Genomic DNA, 27749 nt, shown 5'->3' on the forward strand with positions numbered 1-27749 from the left:
ACAACCTAATAGGGTATTTTCACAATGGAATATTACTCAACTCTTAAAAACAATAACATCTTGAGCTTTGCAGGCAAGTGGATGTAACTGTAAATGATTATCCCGAGTATCAAAGACAAAGAAAAATCCACATGGTATATAAGTAATAACTTATAAGTGGATATAGGCTAATATAGATGTATTCTGAGAGACTTCTCCCAGCTGTGGAATGTAAGGAAGAGTGGGGAGATGAAAGGACCCAGAGGGTTCAGGAGCCCTACAAGGAGACCATCAAGGCCAAGGGATTAGGACGGGGGTGGGGGCTGCACAGACTGTTGCACCAATCAAGCACAATTAATGCAGTAAATTAGACCTTCTACTCAGACGTAGCCAATTGACATCTCATTCTTGAAGGTTGTGGGAAGAGTGGGAGTCTTCTTCTGACATGAAATCTGGTGCCCCCAATTTGATAATTTCTCCTTGGTGGGGAGGCTCCAAGGACACACTGAGGAAGCAGATAAAGGGTATCTTTGGCAAACCTAGTAGGTTGTTGTCCTAACATGGAAGACAATGTCCCTGTCAGAGGTCTAGGAGAGAGGAAAAGGGCAAATGACGGAGAGAGGGTAGGAATGGGACAACAAAGTAAAAGGATAACAATTGGAGTGTAATATTAATAAATTACAATACATTTTTAAAAACCAAAAAAACAAAACCAAAATATTTTAATTTGTTGTTAGAAGTCACTAAATGGTGGTAAAGGCATTAAACATCAGTGGGAATAAAATAAACCATCCATATAACTACACATCCTTCTCTCTAGGCCATTCCCCAATGTGTGTATTTCAAAATGTAACCCAGAATCTGGGAAGATGGCTTGATGGAAAAGTGATTGCATTAAACTAAGAAGACCTGAATGGGTCCACAGTACCCAAATTTAAATGTCAGGTGTGGTTATAAATGCTTGTAATCCCAGCACTGGGGAAGCAGAGACAGTCAGATGCATGGATCCAGCCATCCCTATTTGATAAGTTCCGGCCCAGATGATATCTGAGGAATAATAGTGGATGTTGTCTTCTTGGTTCCATACACATGCATAAACAGAGACATGAGCATTCATAAACACAAGAGCATTCAGACACACACATACACACACACACACAAACACACACACACAGGGGCATGGAGAGAACACAACTGATCAAAGGCATAGTACATTTAATTCCTTGCTTAGAATATAAGACTCAGAATACAAGAAGTGTTGGCACAAACCTCAGTATTACTTCTCAACATACAAGAGCAGACATTTTACATTTTTATTTTTTGTATATGTCTTCCTCTTATGCATGTGAAACATGTGCACTCAGTGTTCACAAAGGCCATAAGAGGACTTTAGATCTTTTTGACTTATAAGCAGTTGTCACCCAACATATGGATGCTGAGAAGCAAATCCAGTTTCTATGGAAGAGCATCCATTGTTCATTGTTGCTGAGCCATCTCTCATGCTCCTAGGCCTTTAAAAAATGTAGACCTAATTCCAATTGACTTTGTTTATGCATATTTTTCTCTTAGTACTAATTCTGTGCATAAGTTAACATTTCCATCCACTGTAAGAGAATTGAATTTCTTCTTACCATTCATCTGTGTCAGCATCACAATTACAAAAGTATTGTATGTCCAGGCAGCTCTCCTCCAGGCCACATCCACACTGCTGGACCCCAGGAACAGAACCTCCCCAGTAAGGATGCCTTTCATTGGCCCTCCCTATCCACCAGGTGAATGGGACTCCATCTAAAAGACAAGATGTTTCATAAGTCAGAAGTGAAAGCTTAAAGGTTACAGAGGAGCTCAAAGCAGTGTGTGTGTGTGTGTGTGTGTGTGTGTGTGTGTGTGTGTGTGTATGTGTGTGTGCATACCTATACAGCTACCCTTCCCGTTCCTCCCTCTCTCTTTTCCACACCTTATGTATTACATTTTCTCTCTCTTCCTTCATCTCTTTCAATTCTCTATATGTTTTAATTTACATACTTAGCACACATACAGGTATGCAAGTAATAAGATATTTTTATTAAAAGAGCACAGTTATAGACTGATGAATGACAGCATTAAGAGTGCAGAGACATAAACCCAAATTGACCAGATTTGAAATATCATAATTTGGTTGGAACACTTTAAAATATTTAACATGGTACTTTTAGTAGTTATGTGTAGCAATGAAAAATTTACAGTTTAAATAATGCATAGTAGAATGATTCAATATAGTTTTAAGCAGAGTAAAGGAAAATTTTCAGCTTACAAAATCCCTCCTTCAAAAAAGTTTTTAAAAAGTCACTTTAAGTCAGTCAGTGTCACATGGGTTGTCAGAGAAAAGTCATATCTGAGTGCTATTCTACCAACAGTTAGTGGAATTAAAAGGAAGACGGAATTTCCACAAACTCTGCCTCAAAAGAAAAACATAATTTGGATAATTCTCAACTGCCAAGGTGGTCTACTTCAATAAACAGAGAGATGAATTTTCATATAGATCACAAAAATGGAAGGAAATCACAATGACATCAAGACTAGAAAAAATAGCTTTATATGCTCTTTCATGATCCATGTGTCATTTCTCCTGTGTCTGTTCTTGTTCATCATCTTAATCACCTAACATTACTCTCTCTCTCCCTTTGTTTTCTTTCTAAATTTCAAATCACCCTTTACACACACAACAACTACTACACACACATACACACATATACAAAATCACACTTCATTATCTATCTACCTACCTATCTATCCATATATATGGATAAAATTACTTCTCTTTGAAATGTCCAAGAGAAAATAATACAGTAATGGCCAAAATTAGCAAAACCTGTGTTTCTTTTGGTAGATTGTAAGGAGCATAAAAATTAGGTTAAACAGAATGTAAGCACATATATAAAGGATCCTGACCTACTTCTCATTCATAATTTTTTTCTCACAACAAAAACAGAACCTAAGTGACCTTACGCTCTAAGAGAAGATATGAACTTTCAAGTTCATAGACTCAGGGGAAAACAGCATGTGAATATAATTTGCTGGTGAGCCAGAGAAGATATCTGAAATGAATAATTCATGGAGACAGAGGAAAACAGAATAACTAGCATTGGGTCCTGATTTCATTATCTCTGTGTTGTCTTTAATGATTATGAATATACTGATGGCAAAGGATGTTAAGCATTTCTTTATGTGTTTCTCAGCCACTCACTATTCCTCAGTTGAGAATTCTCTATTTAGCTCTGTACACCATTTCTAGTTCTCTTATTTGGTTTGATGGTATTTAATATTTGAGTTCTTTATGTAATTTTGATACTAGCCTTTTGTCAGATGTAGGATGGTCTTTGACCATTTTGTGAGGTGTTGTTTTGTCCTGTTGTCAGTGTACATTGCTTTTCCAAAGATTTCTCAGTTTCATGAGGTACCATTTGTTAATTGTTGATCTTAGGGCCTGAACTATTGGTGTTCTGTTCACGAAGCTGTCTTCTGTATCAATGAGTTCAAAGCTCCTCCCCACTTTTTCTTCTAACTGAATTCATTTGTCTTGTTTTATGTTGAGGTCCTTAATCCACCTGACCTTTATTTTTTGCATGGGGATAAACATGGATCTACTTGCATTTTTCTACATGTTGACATGCCGGTAGACCAGCACATTTTGTTGAAAATATTCTTTTTTTCCATAACATGATTTTGCCTTCTTTGTCAAAAACCAAGTGCCCATAGCTGTATGGGTTTATTTCTGGGCCTTCAATTTGGTTCTATTGATCAACTAGCCTATTTATATGCCAGTACCATGCCATTTTTATTAATATTACTTGATATCAGGGATGGAGATTTCTCAGGAAAATATTTTACAGTGCAGTACTGTTTTCATTCTTCTGAGTTTTTTATTTTTACATAAGAAGTGAAAAATTGATCTTTCTAGATCTGTAAAATTGTGTAGGTATTTCGATAGGGATTGCTTAGTCATCAGGGCAATTCAAATCTAAAGGACTCTAAGACACCACCTTTCATCTATAAGAATGGCTAAGATAAAAATCTCAAGTGATAGCACATGCTGAAAATGATGTGGAGAAAGGGGAACATGCTCTACTGCTGGTGTAAGTGCAAACTTCTGCAACCATATTGGAGGTCAATCTTGTGCTTTCTAAAAAATTGGGACTAGTGTTACCTCTATACCTAACTATACCACACCTGGGAACATGCCTGAAAGATGTTCCACCAACACAAGGACATTTGTGCAACTATGTTCACAGCAGCTTTACTCTTAATATCCAGAATCTGGAAACAACCTAGATGTCCCTCAAATAAAGAATGGATAAAGAAAGAGTGGTACATTTACATGATGGAATACTATTTAGTTACTGAAAATGAGGAAATCTTGAAATTTGCAGAAAAATGAATGGAAATAGAAATGATCATCCTGAATGAGGTAACCCAGACCCAGAAAGATCAGGACCTGGATGGCACTTGCACCAACTGTTGCACCAATATAGGACAATATATGCAGTAGCCTAGACCTTGTGTTTAGATGTGGCCAATGGATAGCTCATTCTTCAAGGTTGTGTGGATATCGGGGACTGCCTCTGTCAAGAACTCTGGTGGCCCCAACTTGATCATTTCTACATGGTGTGGAAGCTAGATAGAAAAGAAAGCAGGCTTTCCAGATGAGACCTGGTAGGTTGTGGTCATATGGTGGGGTAAGAGGTCACATTCTGTCAGAAGTCTAGGGAAGGGGGATTGTGAAGAAGTGAGAAAGAGAGTGAGAATGGGAAGATACAAGCGGGGTGATAACATTCAGGATGTTAACTGAATAAATTATTTTTAAAAATGATTGTGAATTCCACAGTAGCTTATAGCTGGCATCTAGAAAGTGATAGTATATCCCAAAAAAGACCTGACACAGATATGAGGGCCCTGAACAGCATCAGCTGAAGACACCAGTTCTGTCTTCCATTGGCAGTGGCTGTTTTCTTTTACTTGATCAAAGATACTAGATAATTAAAATAAACCATTACAGGCTCTCTTACATGCAAGATTTAAGATTCTATTGTTGGTGTTGGGGATATAGTTCAATTGGAAGTGTGTGCTTGCCTAGACTTCAAAGAGCCCTGGGTTGGGTTCACAGTAAAATACACGTAAATCAACTGTAATGGTACAGGCATCTAATGCCAGCACTAGGGCTATGAAGACAAGAAGATCAGAACTTCAACATTGTCCTTAGCCATATAACAAGCCAGTAAACAGCATGGCCTACAAGGGACACTGCCTCATATGAAACCAAATAATTCTAAAGCAGTTGCAAGCTTCTGTTTGTGTGTGCTACTATATGGGACTTTAGCCCAGGCAAGCCCTTGTTGTAGATGAAAATCCATAATTTCATACAGTGTCTATCTACATCTAAAAAGCACCCACTTTCTCTGAGTTGTCCACACAAATAAATCTCCCATAAGTCTTTGAGTCATACATGTAGAGAAAAGACATTCAGAATAATATTCTGTAACCCATAAGAAATTTGGGGAAGGTCTTTATGACAAGCATAGTTATTTTGGAGTACTAATTCCTTAGAAGAAATGGAAAAGTCCACTTTCATCTTACCACCACATCTGGCTTAAATTGTATACCCTCTTTAATACTATCTTCCTTCTCAGCTTTCCCTTTCCTGATATCTTTGAACTAATACTCATAATGTTAATAGTAATACTCATAAAGTTATCACTAAATGACACAAATATCTTTCTCTTTTCAAGTAACTCAACCACCTTTAAAAACTTCAGATGAACCCTGTCTTGAGAAACAAAACCAGAACCCAAATCTTCAGTTTAATTGCCTTCCCCCTAAATCACTGGCTAGACAAACCAAGCTCAACTGGCCTGTACAGCTTTCAGGTTCCTTTATATTAACTGAATGCAGAGAAAAGAAACAAAAGAAAACCAAAAGTATATTTAAATATACTTATACTTAAATATTTGTCTATGAACACTGGTGCCTCGTGTTTTTTCCCTCCAGCTAACCTATGTTTATTTATCCACGGTTTTAAAGTAATAGAGAGACAGAAAATGAGGAAAATAAAAACCACACAAGAAAACCATGGTTTATTTTAATTCTCCACTGAGGAATGTAGTCAAGAAAATGATCCATAGTTTAGCTACAATCTTGACTTTTGGAGACATTGATTTTTTTTTAATGAAACTGTTCCATTAGTGAAGGAATAAAATATTGTTACTTAATTATACATACAGTATTGAGTTATTGGGAAAACATTTACTGAGAGTATTTTTTTTTATTCTCTTTTGGAACTGTTTTAAAAACTGTGTCATCAGAAATAAATCACAGAATAAGTCACAGCTAAAAATAAAAAAAAAAATTTCTCAAAATTTGTATCAATAAAACTGAAAATAATAAGAATTCAAATTAGAGACTGGGGAGAAACCTTAGTCAGTCAAGTGATGGCCTTGTAACCTAAGAATCTAATCTCTGTCTTCATAAATATACAGGAATAAGAATAAGATGAACAAGAACAAGAAGAATAAAAATGAGGAGAAACACAGACAAACAGACAGACAGGCTGGCAGACAGATGGACAGAAAGAAAAGTCTAGACACAGTGATGCTCCCTTGTAATCCTAGTGTTAGAGAAGTGGAGCCAGATGGTTATCTGGGCTCTATGGCCAACTAGTTTAGAATACTGATAACTCCAGTCCATTGAGAGAGAACACATGGTGGTAGGCATATAGAAACTCCCAAGAATATATGATGATACACACACACACACACACACACACACACACACAACTTCATGAATTATTAACGAAAAATATTGCATCTGCAATCCAAACATTGCAGGAGAATAAATTCAGAAATCTTGCTAATGAGTCGGACATACCATGATACTTCATAATTTTCCTCAAAGAGTGTGGATATGCTATTTACAGAGGAATAGCTTAAGGAAAGAAGAAAACACAATATATGTGATTTTGTAAGAACATGCCTGTGTGTGCAGATGAACGGCAGAGATGGGTGTCCAGGGTTTTCCTCAACCATTCTCCACTGAATTTTTGGGACAAGATCTCTTTTTGGATCTGAAGTATATCAGTTTACGTAGACAGGTTGACCAGGAGACCCAAGGCATAATCTTGTCTCTATATTCTCAACACTGGCACTATAGATACTCATGGGCTTATCCAGCATTTACTCCACCACTTCTGGCTTTATTATTATTATTAATAATATGTATTCTAGGGGTTGAAATCAAGCCCTTATAATTTCAAAACAAACACTTAATCCATGGTGCTATCTCTTCTTCCTGAAAACAATGTATTTTTATAAAATAATTAGGTATGAGCCTAGTTTTTGCAAGTATGGGTCAATTATGATATCGCTTATATAAGAAATTCAGGTCAAGTCATAGAGTGGCCTCTAAGCACAGTTAGTGCTTGATCAATATAATTCAAGTTGGAGTTTCTTCTTGAATTTTGAATTATTATTTTAAAGTAAACACACAGCCTCTCAGTGAAGTCTGCAGGAGAGCACAAACAGTTTAGCTGCATCTGCTTTCAGGAATCATGCAGAAAACCTTATGAGCAAAACCAGCAAGGAGTTGGAGAGCTCTATGAATGCAGAAACACTGCGGTGAAATCCTCTTGCTGCCACTATTACTGTTCCTTTAATTCAATTTATTTTGTTTTATCTCACATTCTCTTCAGAGAATTGGTATCCTTTAATTTGAATTTTAGGTAAAATATACTTACATCATCTCCTCATTTTCTTGTCCTTTCTCAACCTCTTCCATTGCTCCAATTCATTTTTATATTGCTAGTGTGTTATTATTATTATGACTATTATTATTATTATTTTTTATTATATGCATACATATACGAGTAGGGCCAGCAGAGTCCATTTATTGTTGTTTATTTGCATGTGATTTCTGGGCTGCTCACTTGGTATAAAAAAGCCAATTAGACAGCTCATCCCTAGGAAAGACTAGTTCTCCCTCTCTCAGTAGTCATTCATTGCTATTGGTTTTTCTTAGCAGTTTGTCCCTACCAGATTTTTCCCTTCCATATATGAGCATGTTTTTATCATCATTCATGTCTTGTTTGAGCAACTTCATTGTTGACAGATTATACATGTGGCTTCTGCATCATTTTAAAGAGACAGTTTCACAGGCGACTTCCTACCACTCTGCCCCTCACAATCTTTCCGCTCTCTCTTTCATGATGTTTACTGAGACATAGATGCAGGGATTGGTGATTTGATTTGGTACATGCTCATAACCTTTAATTCTGGTTAACTCAAAACATCAAAAGGAAGAGTAAATCTAGTTCTATTTTCTGCCATGCAATTCTTACATCTACATATCATCCCTTTCAAATATAATGTTTGGTATTTTTTCAGTTCATATGATAATTTTCCTAGTAATGATTGTCTTATCTCATCTTTGAGTGTTCTTTTCTTAAGATTAAACACCACTCATTCAAATAATCCAATTTAAAAAAGAGGTATGAAGCTAAACAGATTCTCAACAGAGAAACATAAAATGGCCAAGAGAAAATTAAAGAAATGCTCAACATCCTTAGCAATCATGGAAATGCAAATTAAAATGACTCTGAGAGTCCATCTTACACCTACCAGAATGGCTAAGATAAAATATTTTAAGAGACAGCACATGCTGGTGAGCATATAAGGGAAAGAGGAACACTCCTTCATGGCTGAGTCTCACTACTTGACTCTGGTGGAAAGCGGGAAGTGGTATGGAATAATTGGGGAATGGAACGACCCAGAGGGCTTCGTGTGTATGTGTGTGTGTGTGTGTGTGTGTGTGTGTGTCTGATACTATGTATGTATAGAAATCAGAAGACAATATTCTATATACATCTTTGCTTTATATCTTGTTTGAGATAGGATTTGTTGTTATTTTTCAGTGTGTATATCAAGACACATGGTTCCTGATTTCCTGGAAGTTCTTCCATTGCTACCTCCCATATTGCTACAAAAGCAGTGGACTAACACACATGTGCTACTATGTATAGCATCATATGGGTTCTAGGCACCCCAACTCATGTCTTTACTTATATGATAAACTCTTTATGTACAGAGCCATCTTTCATCTCCCCATACATTCCCATAGAAGTTCTATTATAAAAAAGTTTCAAATACTACTTGACAAATCCAAAATAGAGAAAGGTTTCCAAATTTCTATCAAAGTGTGATATGGGAAAAGAAATAACCTTCACTGATCCAAGCTGTAGAGAAAGGTTTGAGGTATAATGATAATGACACAAGTGAACCATAATATTAACACTTTAGGGCAAATACTTTAATCCCCCTTTTGCAGATGATTAACAAAGATACAGACATTGATAAAATCAGCACCTTGAGTAAGATCAGGGGCAAAGGAATAACCTCTGTCAGAACACCATGGCCACCTTTATAGGGTTTCTCATTTATCATGATAAACACAAAAGCAAATGTCACACTCCACCATTGCTCTCTTGTCCCAGCATCTAAAGCACTTTGACTTTACATCTTCCATTTATATATGTTGCTCATAAAGTGAGCAACTACATGTGTGTGTGTGCACATGCACACACGTGCACACATGCACACATGCACACATGTTTTGGGAGATGTGGGGGGTATAGGGACAGTTTTGGGGATGAGCAGGGTATTGTACTAATAAATAGAAGTCAGAAGAAAACATGTGGGCATCTATTCTGCCTTTCCACGTTGTGGCTTTTTAAAATTTATTTATTCTTGTTACATCTCAATGGTTATCCCATCCTTTGGATCCTCCCATTCTTCCCTCCCTCCAATTTTCCCTCTCCTATGACTGTTCCAGAGGGTATCAAGTCTCTTCTTGGTGACCTGCTGTCCTTCCTCTGAGTGGCACCAGGTCTCCCCCTCCAGGGGACATGGTCAAATGTGAGGCACCAGAGTACGTGCGAAAGTCATATCACACTCTCCATTCAACTGTGGAGAATGTTCTGACCACTGGCTAGATCTGGGTATGGGTTTAAAGTTTACAGCCTGTATTGTCCTTGCCTGGTGCCTTAGTTTAAGCGGGACCCCTGGGCCCAAATCTGCCTATCATAATGTTCAACTTGTAGGTTTCTGGGACCCTCTGGATCCTTCTACTTTGCTATTCTCCCATTCTTCTCTCATCTAGAGTCCCAATAGGATGTCCTCCCCTCTGTCCCAGATTCCTGGTAAGTGAAGGCTTTGGTGTGACATGCCCCTTTGGCTAATATGCAGATATAAGTGAGTATATACCATTTGAGTCTTTCTGCTTCTGGGTTAACTCACTCATTATGATCATTTCTAGCTCAATCCATTCATCCACAAATTCTGGAATTCCCTGTTTTTAATAGCTGCATAGTATTCCATAGTGTGTATGTACCACAGTTTCTTTATCCATTCTTCTACTTAGGCCGTTTCCATGTTCTGGCTATTATGAATAAGGCTGCTATGAACATGGTTGAGCAAATTTTCTTATTGTGTGCTGGAGCATCTTCTGGGTATATTCCAAGGAGTGCAATAGCTGGGTCTTGAGGAAGCCCTATTCCCATTTTTCTGCGATGGCACCAGAGAGATTCCCAAAGTGGCTGTACTAGTTTGCATTCCCACCAGGATTGAAGGAGTGTTCCTCTCTCCCCACATCCTCACCAGCATGTGGTGTCGCTTGAATTTTTGATCTTTGCCATTCTGATGGTTGTAAGATGGAATCTCAGAGTTGTTTTGATTTGCATTTTCCTGATGACTAAGGAGGTTGAGCATCTCTTTAAGTGTTTCTCAGCCATTTGTTATTCCTCTGTTGAGAATTCTCTGTTTAGTTCCAAGCCCCATTTCTCAATTGGGTTATTTGTTTTGGTGGTGTTTAATTTCTTGTGTTCTTTATATACTTTGTATCTTAGACCTTTGTCAGATGTAGGGTTGGTGAAGATCTTTTCTCATTCTGTAGGCTATCGCTTTGTTCTCTTGACAGTGTCTTCTGCCTTACAGAAGCTTCTCCGCCTCATGTGGTCCCATTTATTAATGGTTGACATTAAGGCCTGGGCTGTTGATGTTCTGTTCAGGAAGTTTCTCCTGTGCCAATACCTTCCAAGCTCTTCCCCACTTTTTCTTCTAAGTGACTTAGTGTCTCTGGTTTTATGTTGAGCTCTTTAATCAACATGGATTTTAGTTTTGTGCAAGGTGACAACTATGGGTCCAGTTACATTTTTTTTTTACACATAAACATCCAGTTAGACCAGCACCATTGTTGAAGATGCTATCCTTTTTCCATTCAATGGATTTGGCTTCTTTGTCAAAAATCAAGTGACCACATGTGTGTGGATTCATATCTGGGTCTTCGATTCAATTCCACTGATCAACCAGCCTGTTGCTGTGCTAGTACCATGCTGTTTTAATAACTATTGCCTTTTAATACAGTATGAGATCAAGTATGGAGATTCCTCTGGAGCACATTTTATTGTACAAGATTATGTTAGCAATTCTGCGTTTTTTGTTTTCCATATGAAGTTCAGAATTGTATTTTCAATGTCTTTAAAAAATTGTGTAGGTATTTTGATAGGGATTGCATTGAATCTGTAGATTGCTTTTGGTAGGAAGGCCATTTTTACTATGTTAATTCTCGCGATCCATGAGCAAGGAAGATCATTCCATCTTCTTAATTCATCTTCAATCTCTTTCTACAGAGTTTTGAAATTTTTTTCAAACAAGTCCTTCACTTTCTTAGTTAGAGTAACTCTTAAATATTTTATATTGCTTGTGGCTAATGTGAAGGGTGTGGTTTTCCTAATTTCTTCCTCTGCAAGCTTGTCATTTGTGTATAGGAAGGCTACAGACTTTTATGAGTTAATTTTGTATCCAGCCAATTTGCTGAAGGTGTTTATCAGCTTTAGGAGTTCTCTGGTGGACTTTTGAGGGTCACTTATGTACACTATCATATCATCTGCAAAGAGGAATGACTTGACTTCCTCCTTTCCCATTTGGATACCCTTGATCTCCTTTTGTTGTCTCACTGCTCTGGCTACAACTTCGAGTACTGTATTGAAAAGATATGGAGAGAGTGGGCAGCCATGCCTTGTTCCCGATTTTAGGGGAATTTCCTTGAGTATCTCACCATTTACTTTAATTTTAGCTATTGGCTTGCTGTATATAGCCTTTATTATGTTGAGGAAAGTGCCTTGTATTCCCGATCTCTCTAAAACTTTAAACATGAATAGGTGTTGGATTTTATCAAATGCTTTCTCTGCATCTAAAGAGATGATCATGTGGTTTTTTATTTTCAGTTTGTTTATATGGTGGATTACATTGATGGATTTCCATATATTAAACCATCCCTGCATGCCTGGAATGAAGCCTACTTGGTCATGATGAATGATATCTTTGATGTGTTCCTGTATTCGTTTTGCAAGTATTTTATTTAGTATTTTTGCATTGATGTTCATAAGAGAAATTGGTCAGAAATTCTCTTTCTTTGTTGAGTCTTTGTGAGGTTTAGGTATCAATGAGACTATGGCCTCATAGAATGAATTTGGTAATTTTCCATCCATTTCTATCTTTTGGAGTAGCTTGAAGAGTATCGGTATTAGCTCGCCCTTGAAGGCCTGGTAGAATTCTGCACTGAAACCATCTGGCTTCTGTTTCTTTTGGGAAATGGTACTATTTAGCTTGTTTATCTGCTCTTGACTCAACTTTGACAAGTAAAATTGATCAAGAAAATCATCCATTTCCCTTGGATTTTCAAATTTTGTGGCATATATGCCTTCAAATTAGGATCTTATGATTCTTTGTATTTCTTCAATGTCTGTTGTTATGTCTCCCTTTTCATTTCTGATTTTGTTGATTTCTATACTGTCTCTCTGCCTTTTAGTTAGTTTGGCTAACGGTCTGTCTATCTTGTTGATTTTCTCAAAGAACCAGCTCTTGGTTTTGTTGGTCCTTTGGACTGTTTCCTTAGTTTCTAATTTGTTAATTTCAGCCCTGAGTTTGATTATTTCCAGGCGTCTACTCCTCTTGGGTGTTTCTGCATCTTTTTTTTTCTAGGGCTTCCAGTTGTGTAGTTAAGATGCTTATGTGCCATGTTTCCAATTTCTTTTTTTTTTTTATTAATTTATTCTTCTTACATCTCAATGTTTATCCCATCCCTTGTATCCTCCCATTCCTCCCTCCCCCCATTTTCCCATTATTCCCCTCCCCTATGACTGTTCTTGAGGGGGATTACATCCCCCTATATATTCTCATAGGGTATCAAGTTACTTCTTGGCTACTTGCTGTCCTTCCTCTGAGTGCCACCAGGTCTCCCCCTCCAGGGGACATGGTCAAATGTGAGGCACCAGAGTACGTGAGAAAGTCATATCACACTCTCCACTCAACTGTGGAGAATATTCTGACCATTGGCTAGATCTGGGAAGGGGTTTAAAGTTTACCTCCTGTATTGTCCTTGGCTGGTGCCTCAGTTTGAGCGGGACCCCTGAGCCCAAATCTGCCTATCATATTGTTCTACTTGTAGATTTCTAGGACCCTCTGGATCCTTTTATTTTGCTGTTCTCCCATGCGTCTCTCATTTAGAGTCCCAATAGGATGCCTTCCCCTCTGTCCCAGTTTCCTGGTAAGTGAAGGCTTTCGTGGGACATGCCCCATGGGCTAGTATGCCGATATAAGTGAGTATATACCATTTGATTCTTTCTGCTTCTGGGTTAACTCACTCACTATGATCATTTCTAGCTCAATCCATTTATCCACAAATTTCGGGAATTCCTTGTTTTTAATAGCTGAGTAGTATTCCATAGTGTATATGTACCACAGTTTCTTTATCCACTCTTCTACTGAGGGACACTTAGGCTGTTTCCATGTTCTGGCTATTATGAATAAGGCTGCTATGAACATGGTTGAGCAAATTTTCTTGTTGTGTGCTGGAGCATCTTCTGGGTATATTCCAAGGAGTGGAATAGCTGGGTCTTGAGGAAGCCCTATTCCCATTTTTCTGAGATAGCACTAGATAGATTTCCAAAGTGGCTGTACTAGTTTGCATTCCCACCAGCAATGGAGGAGTGTTCCTCTCTCCCCACATCCTCGCCAGCATGTGGTGTCGCTTGAATTTTTTATCTTAGCCATTCTGATGGGTGTAAGATGGAATCTCAGAGTTGTTTTGATTTGCATTTCCCTGATGACTAAGGAGGTTGAGCATTTCTTTAAGTGTTTCTCAGCCATTTGATACTCCTCTGTTGAGAATTCTCTGTTTAGTTCCAAGCCCCATTTCTCAATTGGGTTATTCGGTTTGGTGGTGTTTAATTTCTTGAGTTCTTTATATATTTTGGATATTAGACCTTTGTCAGATGTAGGGTTGGTGAAGATTTTTTCCCAGTCTGTAGGCTGTCGCTTTGTTCTCTTGACAGTGTCTCCTGCCTTACAGAAGCTTCTCAGCCTCATGAGGTCCCATTTATTAATGGTTGACATTAAGGCCTGGGCCGTTGGTGTTCTGTTCAGGAAGTTGTCTCCTGTGCCAATATGTTCCAGGCTCTTTTCCACTTTTTCTTCTAAGTGGCTTAGTGTCTCTGGTTTTATGTTGAGGTCTTTAATCCACTTGGATTTGAGTTTTGTGCAAGGTGACAAATATGGGTCCAGTTTCATTTTTTTACACATAGACCTCCAGTTAGACCAGCACCATTTGTTGAAGATGCTATCCTTTTTCCATTGTATGGATTTGGCTTCTTTGTCAAAAATCAAGTGACCATATGTGTGTGGATTCATATCTGGGTCTTCGATTCGATTCCGCTGATCAACCAGCCTGTTGCTGTGCCAGTACCATGCTGTTTTAAGTACTATTGCTTTATAGTACAGTTTGAGATCAGGTATGGAGATTCCTCCGGAGCATCTTTTATTGTACAAGATTGTTTTAGCTATTCTGGGTTTTTTGTTTTTCCATATGAAGTTCAGAATTGAACTTTCAATGTCTTTAAAAAATTGTGTAGTTATTTTGATAGGGATTGCATTGAATCTGTAGATTGCTTTTGGTAGGATGGCCATTTTTACTATGTTAATTCTCCCGATCCATGAGCAAGGAAAATCACGCCATCTTCTCAGGTCATCTTCAATCTCTTTCTTCAGAGTTTTGAAATTTTTTTCATACAAGTCCTTCACTTGCTTAGTTAGGGTAACTCCTAGATATTTTATATTGCTTGTGGCTAATGTGAAGGGTGTGGTTTTCCTAATTTCTTCCTCTGCAAGCTTGTCATTTGTGTATAGGAAGGCTACAGACTTTTTTGAGTTAATTTTGTATCCAGCCAATTTGCTGAAGGTGTTTATCAGCTTTAGGAGTTCTCTGGCGGAGTTTTGAGGGTCACTCATGTACACTATCATATCATCTGCAAAGAGGGATAATTTGACTTCCTCCTTTCCCATTTGGATACCCTTGATCTCCTTTTGTTGTCTTACTGCTCTGGCTAGCACTTCGAGTACTATATTGAAGAGATATGGAGAGAGTGGGCAGCCTTGCCTTGTTCCCGATTTGAGAGGAATTTCCTTGAGTATCTCACCATTTACTTTGATTTTGGCTATTGGCTTGCTGTATATAGCCTTTATTATGTTGAGGAAAGTGCCTTGTATCCCCGATCTCTCTAAAACTTTAAACATGAATGGGTGTTGAATTTTATCAAATGCTTTCTCTGCATCCAAGGAGATGATCATGTGGTTTTTTATTTTCAGTTTTTTTATATGGTGGATTACATTGATGGATTTCCGTATATTAACCCATCCCTGCATGCCTGGAATGAAGCCTACTTGGTCATGATGAATGATATCTTTGATGTGCTCCTGTATTCGTTTTGCAAGTATTTTATTTAGTATTTTTGCATCTATGTTCATAAGAGAAATTGGTCTGAAATTCTCTTTCTTTGTTGAGTCTTTGTGAGGTTTAGGTATCAATGAGACTATGGCCTCATAGAATGAATTTGGTAATTTTCCATCCATTTCTATCTTTTGGAGTAGCTTGAAGAGTATCGGTATTAGCTCGCCCTTAAAGGTCTGGTAGAATTCTGCACTGAAACCATCTGGCCCTGGGCTTTTTTTGGTTGGGAGACCATTGATGATTGCTTCTATTTCTGTAGGGGAAATGGGACTATTTAACTTGTTTATCTGTTCTTCATTCAACTTTGGCAAGTGAACTTGATCAAGAAAATCATCCATTTCCCTTAGATTTTCAAATTTTGTGGCGTATATGCCTTCAAAGTAGGATCTTATGATTCTTTGAATTTCTTCAGTGTCTGTTGTTATGTCTCCCTTTTCATTTCTGATTTTGTTGATTTCAATACTGTCTCTCCACCTTTTAGTTAGTTTGGCTAATGGTCTGTCTATCTTGTTGATTTTCTCAAAGAACCAGCTTTTGGTTTTGTTGATTCTTTGGACTGTTTTCTTAGTTTCTAATTTGTTAATTTCAGCCCTGAGTTTGATTATTTCCAGGCGTCTACTCCTCTTGGGTGTTTCTGCTTCTTTTTTTTCTAGGGCTTCCAGTTGTGTTGTTAAGATGCTTATGTGCGATGTTTCCTATTTCTTTTTAAAGGCACTTAGTGCTATGAATTTTCCTCTTAGCACTGCTTTCCATGTATCCCAAAAATTTGGGTATGGTGTTCCTTCATTTTCATTGAATTTCAGAAACTCCTTGATTTCTTTCTTTATTTCTTCCCTGACCCAGGTGTCATTTACCAGAGAGTTGCTTAGTTTCCACGTACATATAGGCTTTTTGTTATTTCTGTTGTTGTTGAATTGCAGTCTAAGAGCATGGTGATCTGATAGGATACAAGGTAGTATTTCTATCCTCTTGTATCTGATGAGCTTTGCTTTGTGACCTACGATGTGATCTATTTTGGAGAAGGTTCCATGGGGTGCAGAGAAGAAGGTATATTCTTTCTTGTTTGGGTGAAAGATTCTATAGATACCTGTTAGATCCATTTGAACCAGGGCATTGGTTAATGATGTTATATCTCGGCTTAGTTTCTGTTTCAATGACTTATCCTTCAGTGAGAATGCGGTGTTGAAGTCTCCCACTATTATTGTGTGTGGATCGATGTGTGGTTTAAGCCTTTTTAGCAGATCTTTTACAAATGTGGTTGCCCTTTTATTAAGAACAAAGAAGCTCAGAATTGTGATGTCATCTTGGTTGACTTTACCTTTGATGAGTATGACGTGTCCGTCCTCATCTCTTTTGATGAATTTTGGTTGAAAATCTATTTTTTTCGATATTAAAATGGCTACGCCTGCTTTTTTCTTCGGACCATTTGCTTGGAATATTTTTTCCAACCTTTTACCCTCTGATAATGCCTATCGTTATGGGTGAGATATGTTTCTTGAATGCGGAAGAATATTGGATCTTGTGTATGCACCCATTCAGTTAGTCTTTGTCTTTTTATTGGAGAATTGAGACCATTGATGTTGAGAGATATTAATAACCAGTCACTGTTAAGAGTCTTAATTTTGATGTTGTTTCCAGTCGAGCGTTTGTGTAGTTGTGTTTTTGCCATGGGATAGTTATCTATTTCCTGAGTAGTTTTGCTTGTAGCTTGACCCTTTGGGATGGAGTTTTCCTTCTAGTACCTTTTGTAAAGCTGGATTTGTGGATAGGTACTATTTGATTTTGTTTTTTCATGGAATATTTTGTTTTCTCCATCAATGTTTATTGATAGTTTTGCTGGGTAAAGTAGTCTGGCCTGGCATCTGTGGTCTCTTAACGTTTGCAGGATCTGTTTCCAGGCCCTTCTGGCTTTTATGTTCTCTGCTGAGAATTTGGGTGTAATTCTGATAGGTTTGCCATTAAATGTTATTTGGCCCTTTTTCCTTGCTGCTTTTAATATTTTTCTTTGTTCTGTATGTTTTTTGTTTGGATTATTATATGACGGGCAGTTTTTCTTTTCCGGTCAATTCTATTTGGTGTTCTGTAGGCCTCTTGTATGTTTATAGGCATCTCTTTCTTTAGATTGAGGAAATTTTCTTCTATGATTTTGTTGAGAATAATTTCTGGGCCTTGGAGTCTGATATCTTCTCTTTCTTCAATGCCTATTATCCACAGGTTTCTTCTTTTCATGGTGTCCTTAATTTCTTAGATGTTTTGTGTCAGGAGTTTTCCAGATTTGGCATTTTCTTTAATGGTTGCTTCAAGATCTGTGATTGTATCTTCCAGACCTGAGTTTCATTCTTCTACCTCTTGGATTCTGTTAGAAAAGCTCACCTCTGTGTTGCTCGTCTTCTTTTCTGAGGTCTCCTGTTTTTGTTTTTCTTCTGTTTGTGTGTTTATCATTGAATCCATTTTCATCTTCAGATCTTGAACTGATGTTTTGATTTCTTTCATCTGATTTTTTGTATATTCCTGAGTTTCTTCCATTGCCACTTTATAGGTCTTCAGAGCTTGAACAGTTTTATTTATTTCTTTAATCTGGTTGTTTGCATTTTCCTGAAATTTTTCCAATTCCACGCTATGTGCTTCTTTTATGTCTCTCACCTGTTTGGCTGCGTCTTCCTGCATTTGACTGTGAGTTTTATTTGTTTCCTCCATTATCATCCTCATTACCAAAGGTTTGAGATCATTTTCTTGTATTTCCGTTGTATTTGAGTTCTCCGGGTTGTTTTCTTTGGGATAGCTGGAAACTGGAGACACCATGTTGTTTTGGGTTTTTTGCATATGCTTTTATGCTGTCCTTTAGACATCTTGCCATCTTTGTTTTTGTTGGGCAGCTTCCAGAGTTGGATGGAGCTAGTCTGATGATAGATTCACTTATTTTCTCATGATTTCCATAGGCTTGAAGCTCTGAGGCTTCACTAGTGTGCACGGCAGGACGTTAGCCTTGTCTTTTTGGACTCTCACAGCCAGTGATCTTCAACTCCCCTGTGCTATGTGTCCTGCAATAGTTCTGGCTCTCTGAATGTGTGTTGGGTCAGGCCAAGGTGTCCACAGCCTTCTGGGTCCCCTGCTATGTCCAGCCATGGACACTGGGCCCGAACCACGCGCCGAGCTCAGGGCCTGAACTCTCTGCCGAGCTCAGCTATGGATTCTGAGCCCAAAATGCACACAGGGTCCAGCCAGAATTTTTGGGCTGGGACTGCACACCAAGCTCAGCTAGGGGCTTTTGGCACAAAGTGCGTGCTGTGGTCAGCTATTGATTCAGGGCCTGAACCGACCACCAAGCTCAGCCAGGAATTCAGGATTCAAACTGCACACTGTGTCCAACCAGTGTCTTAGAGCCAGGACTGTGCCAAAAGCTCAGCTAGAGTCTCTGGGCCCAACTGTTCAATAAGCACAGTTAGGGAGTCTGGCCCCAAACTGCAGGCCAAGCTCCTCCCGATTCTCCGGGGCAGAACTGTGCACCGAGCTCACTCCGCGACTCTGGACTCACACTGTGAGTTGAGTTCAGCCTGGGACACTGGGCCTAAACTGCGTGGATAGTCCAGCCAGAGTCTTAGGGCCACCAAACCTGTGCACACAGCTCAGCTAGAGTCTCTGGACCCAATCTGCCCAGTATGTCTAGCTAGGGCCTCTGGGATGAATCTGCATGTTGACCTCAGCCTGCGTCAATGCCTCAGAACTGCCCACTGAGCTAAGCTAGTGTCTTGGGCAGAACTGCTCGCTGAGCTAAGCTAGCCTCTCTGGTGGAATTGAGTGCTCCACCCAGCCTATGTCACAGCAGGCAAACTGCAGCTGCACTGTCCTAACGCCTCAGGTGAAATTGAGTGCTATGCTCGGCCTGTGTCACAGCAGGAGAACTGCGGCTGTGCTGAGCTAGCACCTCCAGTGCAACTGAGCACTCCACCTAGCCCGCGTAACAGCAGGGGAGCTGCCACTGAGCTGAGCTTAGCTGGTGCCTAGGGTGGAACTGAGCTCTCTGCCCAGCCTGTGTCACAGCAGGGGAGCTGTGGCTGGGCTGAGCTAGTGACTCAGGCAGAATTACTTGCTGAGCTGAGCCAGCATCTCCATGGCATTGCGCACTGTGCTGAACCCAGAACTCTGGGGCTAAACTGTCCGTCGAGTCCAGTTTGAGTCCCAAGGCACCACGTGACCCAAATCCTACCCAGAGTCCCCTCTCCCACAGCAACTCCCACCGGCCACCACACCAATCGCTTCCACTGAAAGGCTCTGAGCTGCAAACCTCAGCCACTGCCCCTGATGACGCTGGTGCTGCTGGTGCCACTGGTGCCACTGGTGCTGCTGCTGCTGCTGCTGCCTCTGCTGCTGCTGCTTCAATCTGAGAAAATCTGCGCTCCTCCTGTGTGCAGGGGCACAAAGGTCCTCCACACCCTGGTCCCTCCGAACGGTGGAGCACTCCTGCTCCTGTGGTGTGGGGACCTTGGTGTTCCTGGCTCAGAAATCTATGCAATTCCCTGAATTGTTCACTGGAGCTTCCAAACATGGTCCACACTGCTTGCCGCCATCTTGGATCCTCCCATCTTTGACATTTTAAATTGAAAGTTTTTTATTTCAGTTAGAATGTGTAGAAATAATTGGTTCCATACTATCTTATACTGGCTTGTTTTTGTTAATTGCATTACAGGACCATCTTCTGTGATGAGATTTCTGTTCTCATAAATGATTCAAACTAGTTATATTTGCAAATTTACATTTTCCAAGTAGTTTTAACAATTTACCAATATAAAATCTTCACTTGACACTGTATGAATATTTTAACAGATCTATGTATGCATTAGATTGTGTATATATACATTTGTGTCAACATGCAGACATACATAGCGATATACATAGCCTGATGCACACAGAGTTTAGAACTTTCATTTTTCTCAGAGTGTCTGAATCTTTTATAATTTACTCAATAAATCAATAGTTGTGTGCTGTGGTAAATGTGCAAAATAGTAATTGTTACATTGCTGAAAAATGTCTTGGGACTTCTCATATTAATGATCTGTCTCCAGTAATTTTTACATTTATTAAGGTAACAACTAATCTGATGAATTTTGTATAAAAAGACTTTCAACAGTATTGCTATGCTAGTTTTTTTTAATTATTGTATGGAGTTACATGTAAAAGGCAGTGAGGATGGAAGGCATTCATCATTATCTATAAATTAATATACCTTCTGCATTCATTACATGATCATTTTAAAAATAAATTAACATATCTCTTATTTCATTTTACTTTCTGTAATTGTTGGGAGCCGTTCTAAATTCTGCCATGTCAGAATTAATCATGGCTCCCCACATGTAATGGAATAGCATGGACTCTAAACTTATTAACAATGGAGATTTAATTTGTACGGTACTCTCCCCAAGTCATTGGCAGATCCTTACCATACACTAACTGATTTGGTTTCACACATTCCTCTATCCAGAACTATGCAAATTCAATCTCTATTGTTGGTATGTTGTACAGTCTATGGTAGAGGAACTAAGGTTCTTTCCTCAGGCCCATTCTATAAAGTCCACAGTTGCAATTTGTATGCTGACTGTGTCAAGTGGCTCAAGTGTTTGCAGCTTGGTGCCCAGGAAAATTAATTGGAAGGGGCTATGAACCTACTGAAAGTAGAGACTAGGGCTGTGTGATCCAGCTGGAATACACATATTTAATACCCCTGGCTGAAATACAGACACACTCTTAGTACACACCTTTAATGCCAAACAACGAAGTCAAACTGGGGGGGGGGGGGGACAAAGTGACAAATCAGACAAAAATACGGCAGAATAAGGCATATACAGGATATGCTGAACTTTCAATGGAAAGATAGATATAGACAGAAACACAGAGAGAGAGAGAAAGAGAATGACAGACAGACAGACAGACCTATAGACAGACAGAGACAGAGACATAGAGACAGAGAGAGTGACAGAGATAACAGTACAGTGGAAGAGATGCCACTTAGACACGGACATTGGGTTATCTACTAGGGCATGGGCCAGCCTCTTCTTTCATCTGAAAGAAAAGTGACTTTCTTTCATCTAGTACCTATCACTGCTAGTAGCTTATCATCTAAGAATAAATATTGGTAGCCTCTCCAACCTCCATGCTAGCAGCTTCAACTGGTTTGCTGCTGTGGAGGTCACTGTGCAGGTCAAAACAGATGCTTTGAGTTGAGGTTTGCAGTAACTACATCATGTCACGAGCTTAATGTTTCACAACACTCCTCTACATGTAATGGCTATTACATTCTTTCAGTTCTTCTCTTTGTGATGGCCACTTACTCTTGGGCATAAGGACTGATATGTTTCATTTACCAGTGAGTACTCACAGCCACTTATTTTAGAGTTTTGAACAATTGCAAGTCTCTGCATTAAGTATGTCCTATGAAATATGACATTTCTCTGAACAGGGTAAAAATAGCATGATTTTTTTGAATTCCAGGAGATAGTCATTTTACAATACAATTTCTTTGTTTAGCTTTTTCTAATAAAATATACTCGAATGAAAAACTGAACATATGGGCAGTAATGAAATAAAAGTTCACTAGCTATTTAGTAAAGTTACTTAAATGAGAAGAATATAGACTATAAATATATAGCAGACCCTCAACTTATTTGACACAATTAAAATTATTTTCCCCTTAGAACATGTGTATAGACATGCACATGGACACATATACAACCACATGTGCATACATTCATGTGATTTTGCTTATTGGAACTTGCCTGTTTGTGACTTTCATTGTTTCTTACTTTCTCATCTCTTATCTCTCTGTTTCTCATTCTCTGTTTCTTCCTATTTCCCTCTTGCCTCTGATGTATTTTGATATTCCCTTCTTCTTGTTATTCCTTTTGGTGAATTTTTATTCTTTCCCTGAATTGTTTGCCTTTTTCTAATTCTATACATGTCTTTAACCAACTATCAGTCAAACATGTTCATTTTTTTAGGTAAAAAGCTCACACTCACAATCTCAAACACAGCACAGTTGATAGTAACTTAAATCTCCAGGAATCTGTTGCTGAGTGTTTACATGCATTCTCTGATTATGGTAAATAATGAAAGAAAAAAAACAGGAAGATGATTTTGATGTAAATTTCTACATAAATCAACTTCCTTTCAAATTAATTATAATAAATGGGCACAATTATCAAAGTAACATAAAGGAGATGTAGTAAGTTAGATTTTCACAAAAGCAGTTTATTCATTCATTTGTTTCTGTACTTGAGATGATGGCTGCAAGCCTAGTGCTCATTAAAGGCATGAGTAAATCCCAGACAGAAAGTAGATGGGGCCACAGATACCACCCACTAGGAAGTGCTGGATATGGCCACAGCAGCAGAATAAGAGGAATGCACACAGTGAAGCTCTTCTAATGAATAAAAAATGAAGCCTGTGCAATTACACTGACCAGAGAGAAGTGGCCAGAGGATCATCAGCATAATGATAGCAATAAAAACAGGATTTCATGCCTGTGTCTCCTATTTCCCATGACCAAATATGAATATTTATTAACCACTCTCTCCTGTTTATGATTATGTGCAAACCACACAACAAAAAATTAAGCAAAGTTGTGGATTTCCTGCTCTTAAGGATTTTCAGTTCCATGATAGCACAGAGGGGTTATTTAACTGTTTTGAAAGGTATGTCACAGTCAGAAAATACATAAAAGCTGTAATTTAGATTCCTTATCTATGATACACCAATTAATGATGACTTTGCAGAGTGAGTGACCACATAGTGTGATTAGGTTTTTTATTATAATTTATTCACATTACATCCGGATTGTTATCCACTTCCTTTCATTTTCCTGGTCTCGTCCTCCCTCTATCTTCTGCACTTTTCCCCTCCCCTAGACTTCTGAAAAATGGATTCCTCCTCCCCCACTTTCTGACCACACCCTATCAGGTCTCATCTCTACAGCTGGATTCTCTTCTTCTATGTTCCCCAAAGGCCTCCCTGCTAATGGGAAGTGATCCAGCAGGCACGAGAGTCCCTATCATAAGCCGTCTACTTTTCCTCCACCCCTTCCCTGCCTGGAGAAGGAGCTGTTCATTGACTGAATATTAATGGGGTTGTAGGTTTTCTGCTTGCAATGTACTTGGTTGGTGCATCAGTTTGTCCATGAGCTCCAGGGTCCAGATAGACCAGCTTTAATAGTCTTCTTTTGCAGCTCCTGACAGTCCCTGCTTCCCCATTCTTCCGTCCCCAAACATTTCCATACAACACTCAGTGCTTTGCCCAGAAAATGACTGTAAGTCTCAGTATCTGTCCCGATACCCTATTGGGTTAATATACACATATAAGTGAGTGTATATCATGCCTGTCTTTCTGGATCTGGGTTACCTCATTCAGAATTATCTTTTCTAGTTCCATCCATTTGCCTTTTAATTTCAAGATTTCCTTGTTTTTTATAGCTGAATAGTACTCTACTGTACCTAAATTTTTTTATCTATTCTTTGGTTGAGATACATAGAAGTTGTTTCCAGGTTCTGGCTATCATAATAAAGCTGCTATGAACATAGTTGAGCATATGTCCTTGTTGTATGGTGGAACACCTTTCAAGTATATGCCCAGAAGTGGTATAACTGGATCTTGAGGTAGCAATATTCCCACATTTTCTGAGAAAGTGCAACTTTGATTTCCAATGTGGTTGTACAAGTTTGCTCTTCCACAAGCAATGGAAGAGTGTTCCCCTTTGTCCAAATCATCACCAGCATGTGCTGTCACTTGGGTTTTTTTATCTTAGCCATTTTCATAGATGTAAGATGGAATCTCAGTGTCATTTTGATTTGCATTTCCCTGATAACTAAGGAATTTGAACATTTCTTTAAGTGTTTTTCAGCCATTCAATATTCCTCTGTTGAGAATTCTGTTTAGCTCTGTACTCCATATTTTATTTGAGTTATTTGGCTTGATGGTGCTTAATTTCTTGAATTCTGTATATACTTTGGATGTTATCCCTTTGTCAGATGAAAGGTTGGTGAAGATTTTTTCCCAGTCAGTAGGCTGTCCATTTTGTTCTGTTGATGGTGTCCTTTGCCTTACAGAAGCTTTTCAATTTGATGAGGTCCCATTTATTAATTGTTGAACCTAGACCCTGAGCTAGAACAGAATATTCTGTTCTTCTGTTCAAGAAAGTTGTCTTCTGTGCCAATGAGTTCAAAGCTCTTCTTGACTTTTTCTTCTAACAGATTAATGTGTCTGGTTTTATGTTGAGATATCTAATCCACTTAGTCTTTAGTTTTGTGAAGGGTGACAAATGTGGATATCTTTGCATTTTTCTATATGTAGACATCCAGTTAGAACAGCACCGTTTACTGTACATGTTATATTTTTTTTCATTGTATGGTTTTGGCTTCTGTTGTTTTTGTTGGGTTTGACTAGTTTTATATGTTGATACAAAGTAGTTTTCAAAATACAACACTGAAAGTGTTAACTAGTTTTTATCAGGTACTCATAACACACTTATTACTATTTCTCTCTCTTAATAGGTAGAATGCAAGAAATGGGGTTATGAGTTATTGAAATGGATCACATAATAAAGGTACCATCCATCAAGTTTTACAACCTGAGTTCAATCCCCAGAATCCTCATGGTGGAAGGACAGAATCAACTCTAAGTAGTTTTCAATTGACCTCCACACATGTGCATGACATAATAAGTTTAAATTGGAGTTATAAAATATTGACAGTATTAGAGCATTGCTAGCCAGAGGTCTCAAGACAATTCCTTCCAGTAAGCCAGTTTTCCTGTGCTCAGAGAAAGAGAGGTGCCTTCCTCCTTGCTTGCAAGGCTACAAAAGAGCACTTGGTGAAAAGGTGTCACCAACCTGCTTCTACCACTGAATTAACAAGAGGCACTGTTCCAGAGTCAGGCTCTTAGGGTATTCACCATAAACAAAAGGCATACCCTTCCCTTTTTACAATCCAGATTTATAACACCATGTGTGGAGCGCTCTCTCTCTCTCTCTCTCTCTCTCTCTCATCTCTTTCTTTTGTCCTTTGCCCATTGTCCTTGTCTTCTTTCCTTTTTTGTTGGTTCCACTTATTTTTGATCTTGGCTTTGACTTTTCCTTCTAGATTGGATACATGAAATTTAGAACATGTATTGACACGTAATTCTTTGTCTCTTTGTATCATCTTATAGCAAATGAGTTTGACTGCCTTGCTACCTCTGGCTATGACTTCCTTTCCACACTTGAATGCCAAAGGTGCAGAGGCATCAAGCACATAGGAGACAGCTGAGCCAGAGATTGGAGGAGCAGATGCAGGTGCAACTGTGTGCCTTGTGCATGCTAGCTCCTGAAGGACCTCAGAGAACTGAGGAAAAATGCTGACCAATCATTTCAACAGACAGTAATCTACTTAATAGTAGTGATGCTTATTAATCATTATAATTATATTATCAGCACATTACTAATGTTTTAGTAACTGAATAAATTATGTTTGTGGCTATATGTATATGTCTGTATACACATGCACTATAACACAACACAGAATCTTTTTCCTTATTAAAAGATCTATTGACATAACACTCAGTGAAATGATAAAGCCAACACAATTTTCTCCAAAGTTGAATGACTTGCCATGTAAGACAGGATTATTTAGACAGTTGTAGCTCTGGTACTCAGAGTAAGGTATGCATTTTCAAATTGCATGATACAAGGTTAATTATACAGTAGTGATTTTGTTGCTATCACAAAGAAGATCTAAGTGATTGGAACTAATCCAGACATACAACCAAGGAATAAACCTTATATTATATGATCCTATAGACAAAAGGTAAACAATATGGAAGGTCAAGACCATATTCCCCTCCCAGGATACACTAGTGCCCTAGAAATGGCACCACTGAAAATCATTTAGATGGGGACAGAATTTAAAAGAACAACAAAAAAAATGGGTTTTAAAGGAGACATGAACATCTCAGTGCAAATAAATAACTCCTTAGTGGTGATCTAGAAATAAGAAATATATCTGAATGAAATGCTGAAAAAAATTAATATTTGAAAGATGGTTTCAGTGAAGAGATGAAAATATTGTCGACAATAAAATCTAATGGGAAGATGGAATTGAAACACCCAACAAGTTTTGATGGCCTTACAAGTAAAATACATTAAGTGGAAGAAAGCATATAATAATTTGAAGTTAACATAGAGCTATTGGACCACTCCAGCAATGAATATAAATCACACACATGCACACATGCACACACACACACACACACACACACACACACACTCACACTCACACACCATTCAGGACTTACAGAGTACCATTGAAATTCTAAATATTCAAATTATAGAAATAAACTAAAGAGAATAAGTCAAGCTCTGCAGCATACCAGATCTTCAAAAGGCTAGTAGAAGAAAAATTTCAAGATAGACTCCTATTTAGATATTAGAAACACCACCTATAGAGGACCAGAAAAGAAACTCCTCATAGAATATAATAATTTAAACAGTAATTATGCATAATAAAGACAGGAAATTGCAAACTTGAGAGCAAGATCACTAGCCACAAATAAAGGAATACTCATAAGAGTAACACATGACTTTCTCAATGGTAATGTTAAAATCCAGTTGAGGCTGGAACAATGCTACCAACTTCGAAAAGTGGGCATCAGCATAGACTACTATACTGAGCAAAAGTCTCACCACAACTGAAAGAGAAAAACAAAACTTTCCATGAAGTGAACAGACAATTAGAATTAATTTTATCTACTAAAACAGCCCTACAGAGAACATTAGAAGCAATCCTGGCTCTGAAGAGAGTAATAAGATTGCCAGATTTTATTGGAATTTTACTTCTTTTAATGTTTTATATAATTTTTCCTCTTTAGTCTCTGTTTGATTTGGA

General features: G+C 38.4%; 1 protein-coding gene across 1 annotated transcript in view; it reads right to left on the bottom strand.

The window, feature by feature from the left end:
• Positions 1–27749, bottom strand: part of LOC127190912 (contactin-associated protein like 5-1-like) — a 721994-nt gene that overhangs the window by 170062 nt on the left and 524183 nt on the right. Inside the window, exon 14 of the mRNA XM_051148186.1 lies at positions 1611–1767. Coding sequence (XP_051004143.1) covers positions 1611–1767 — 157 coding nt within the window. The remainder of the gene's footprint in view (positions 1–1610; positions 1768–27749) is intronic.

Source organism: Acomys russatus, chromosome 6 (assembly GCF_903995435.1).
Source record: "Acomys russatus chromosome 6, mAcoRus1.1, whole genome shotgun sequence".
Classification (NCBI taxonomy): domain Eukaryota; kingdom Metazoa; phylum Chordata; class Mammalia; order Rodentia; family Muridae; genus Acomys; species Acomys russatus.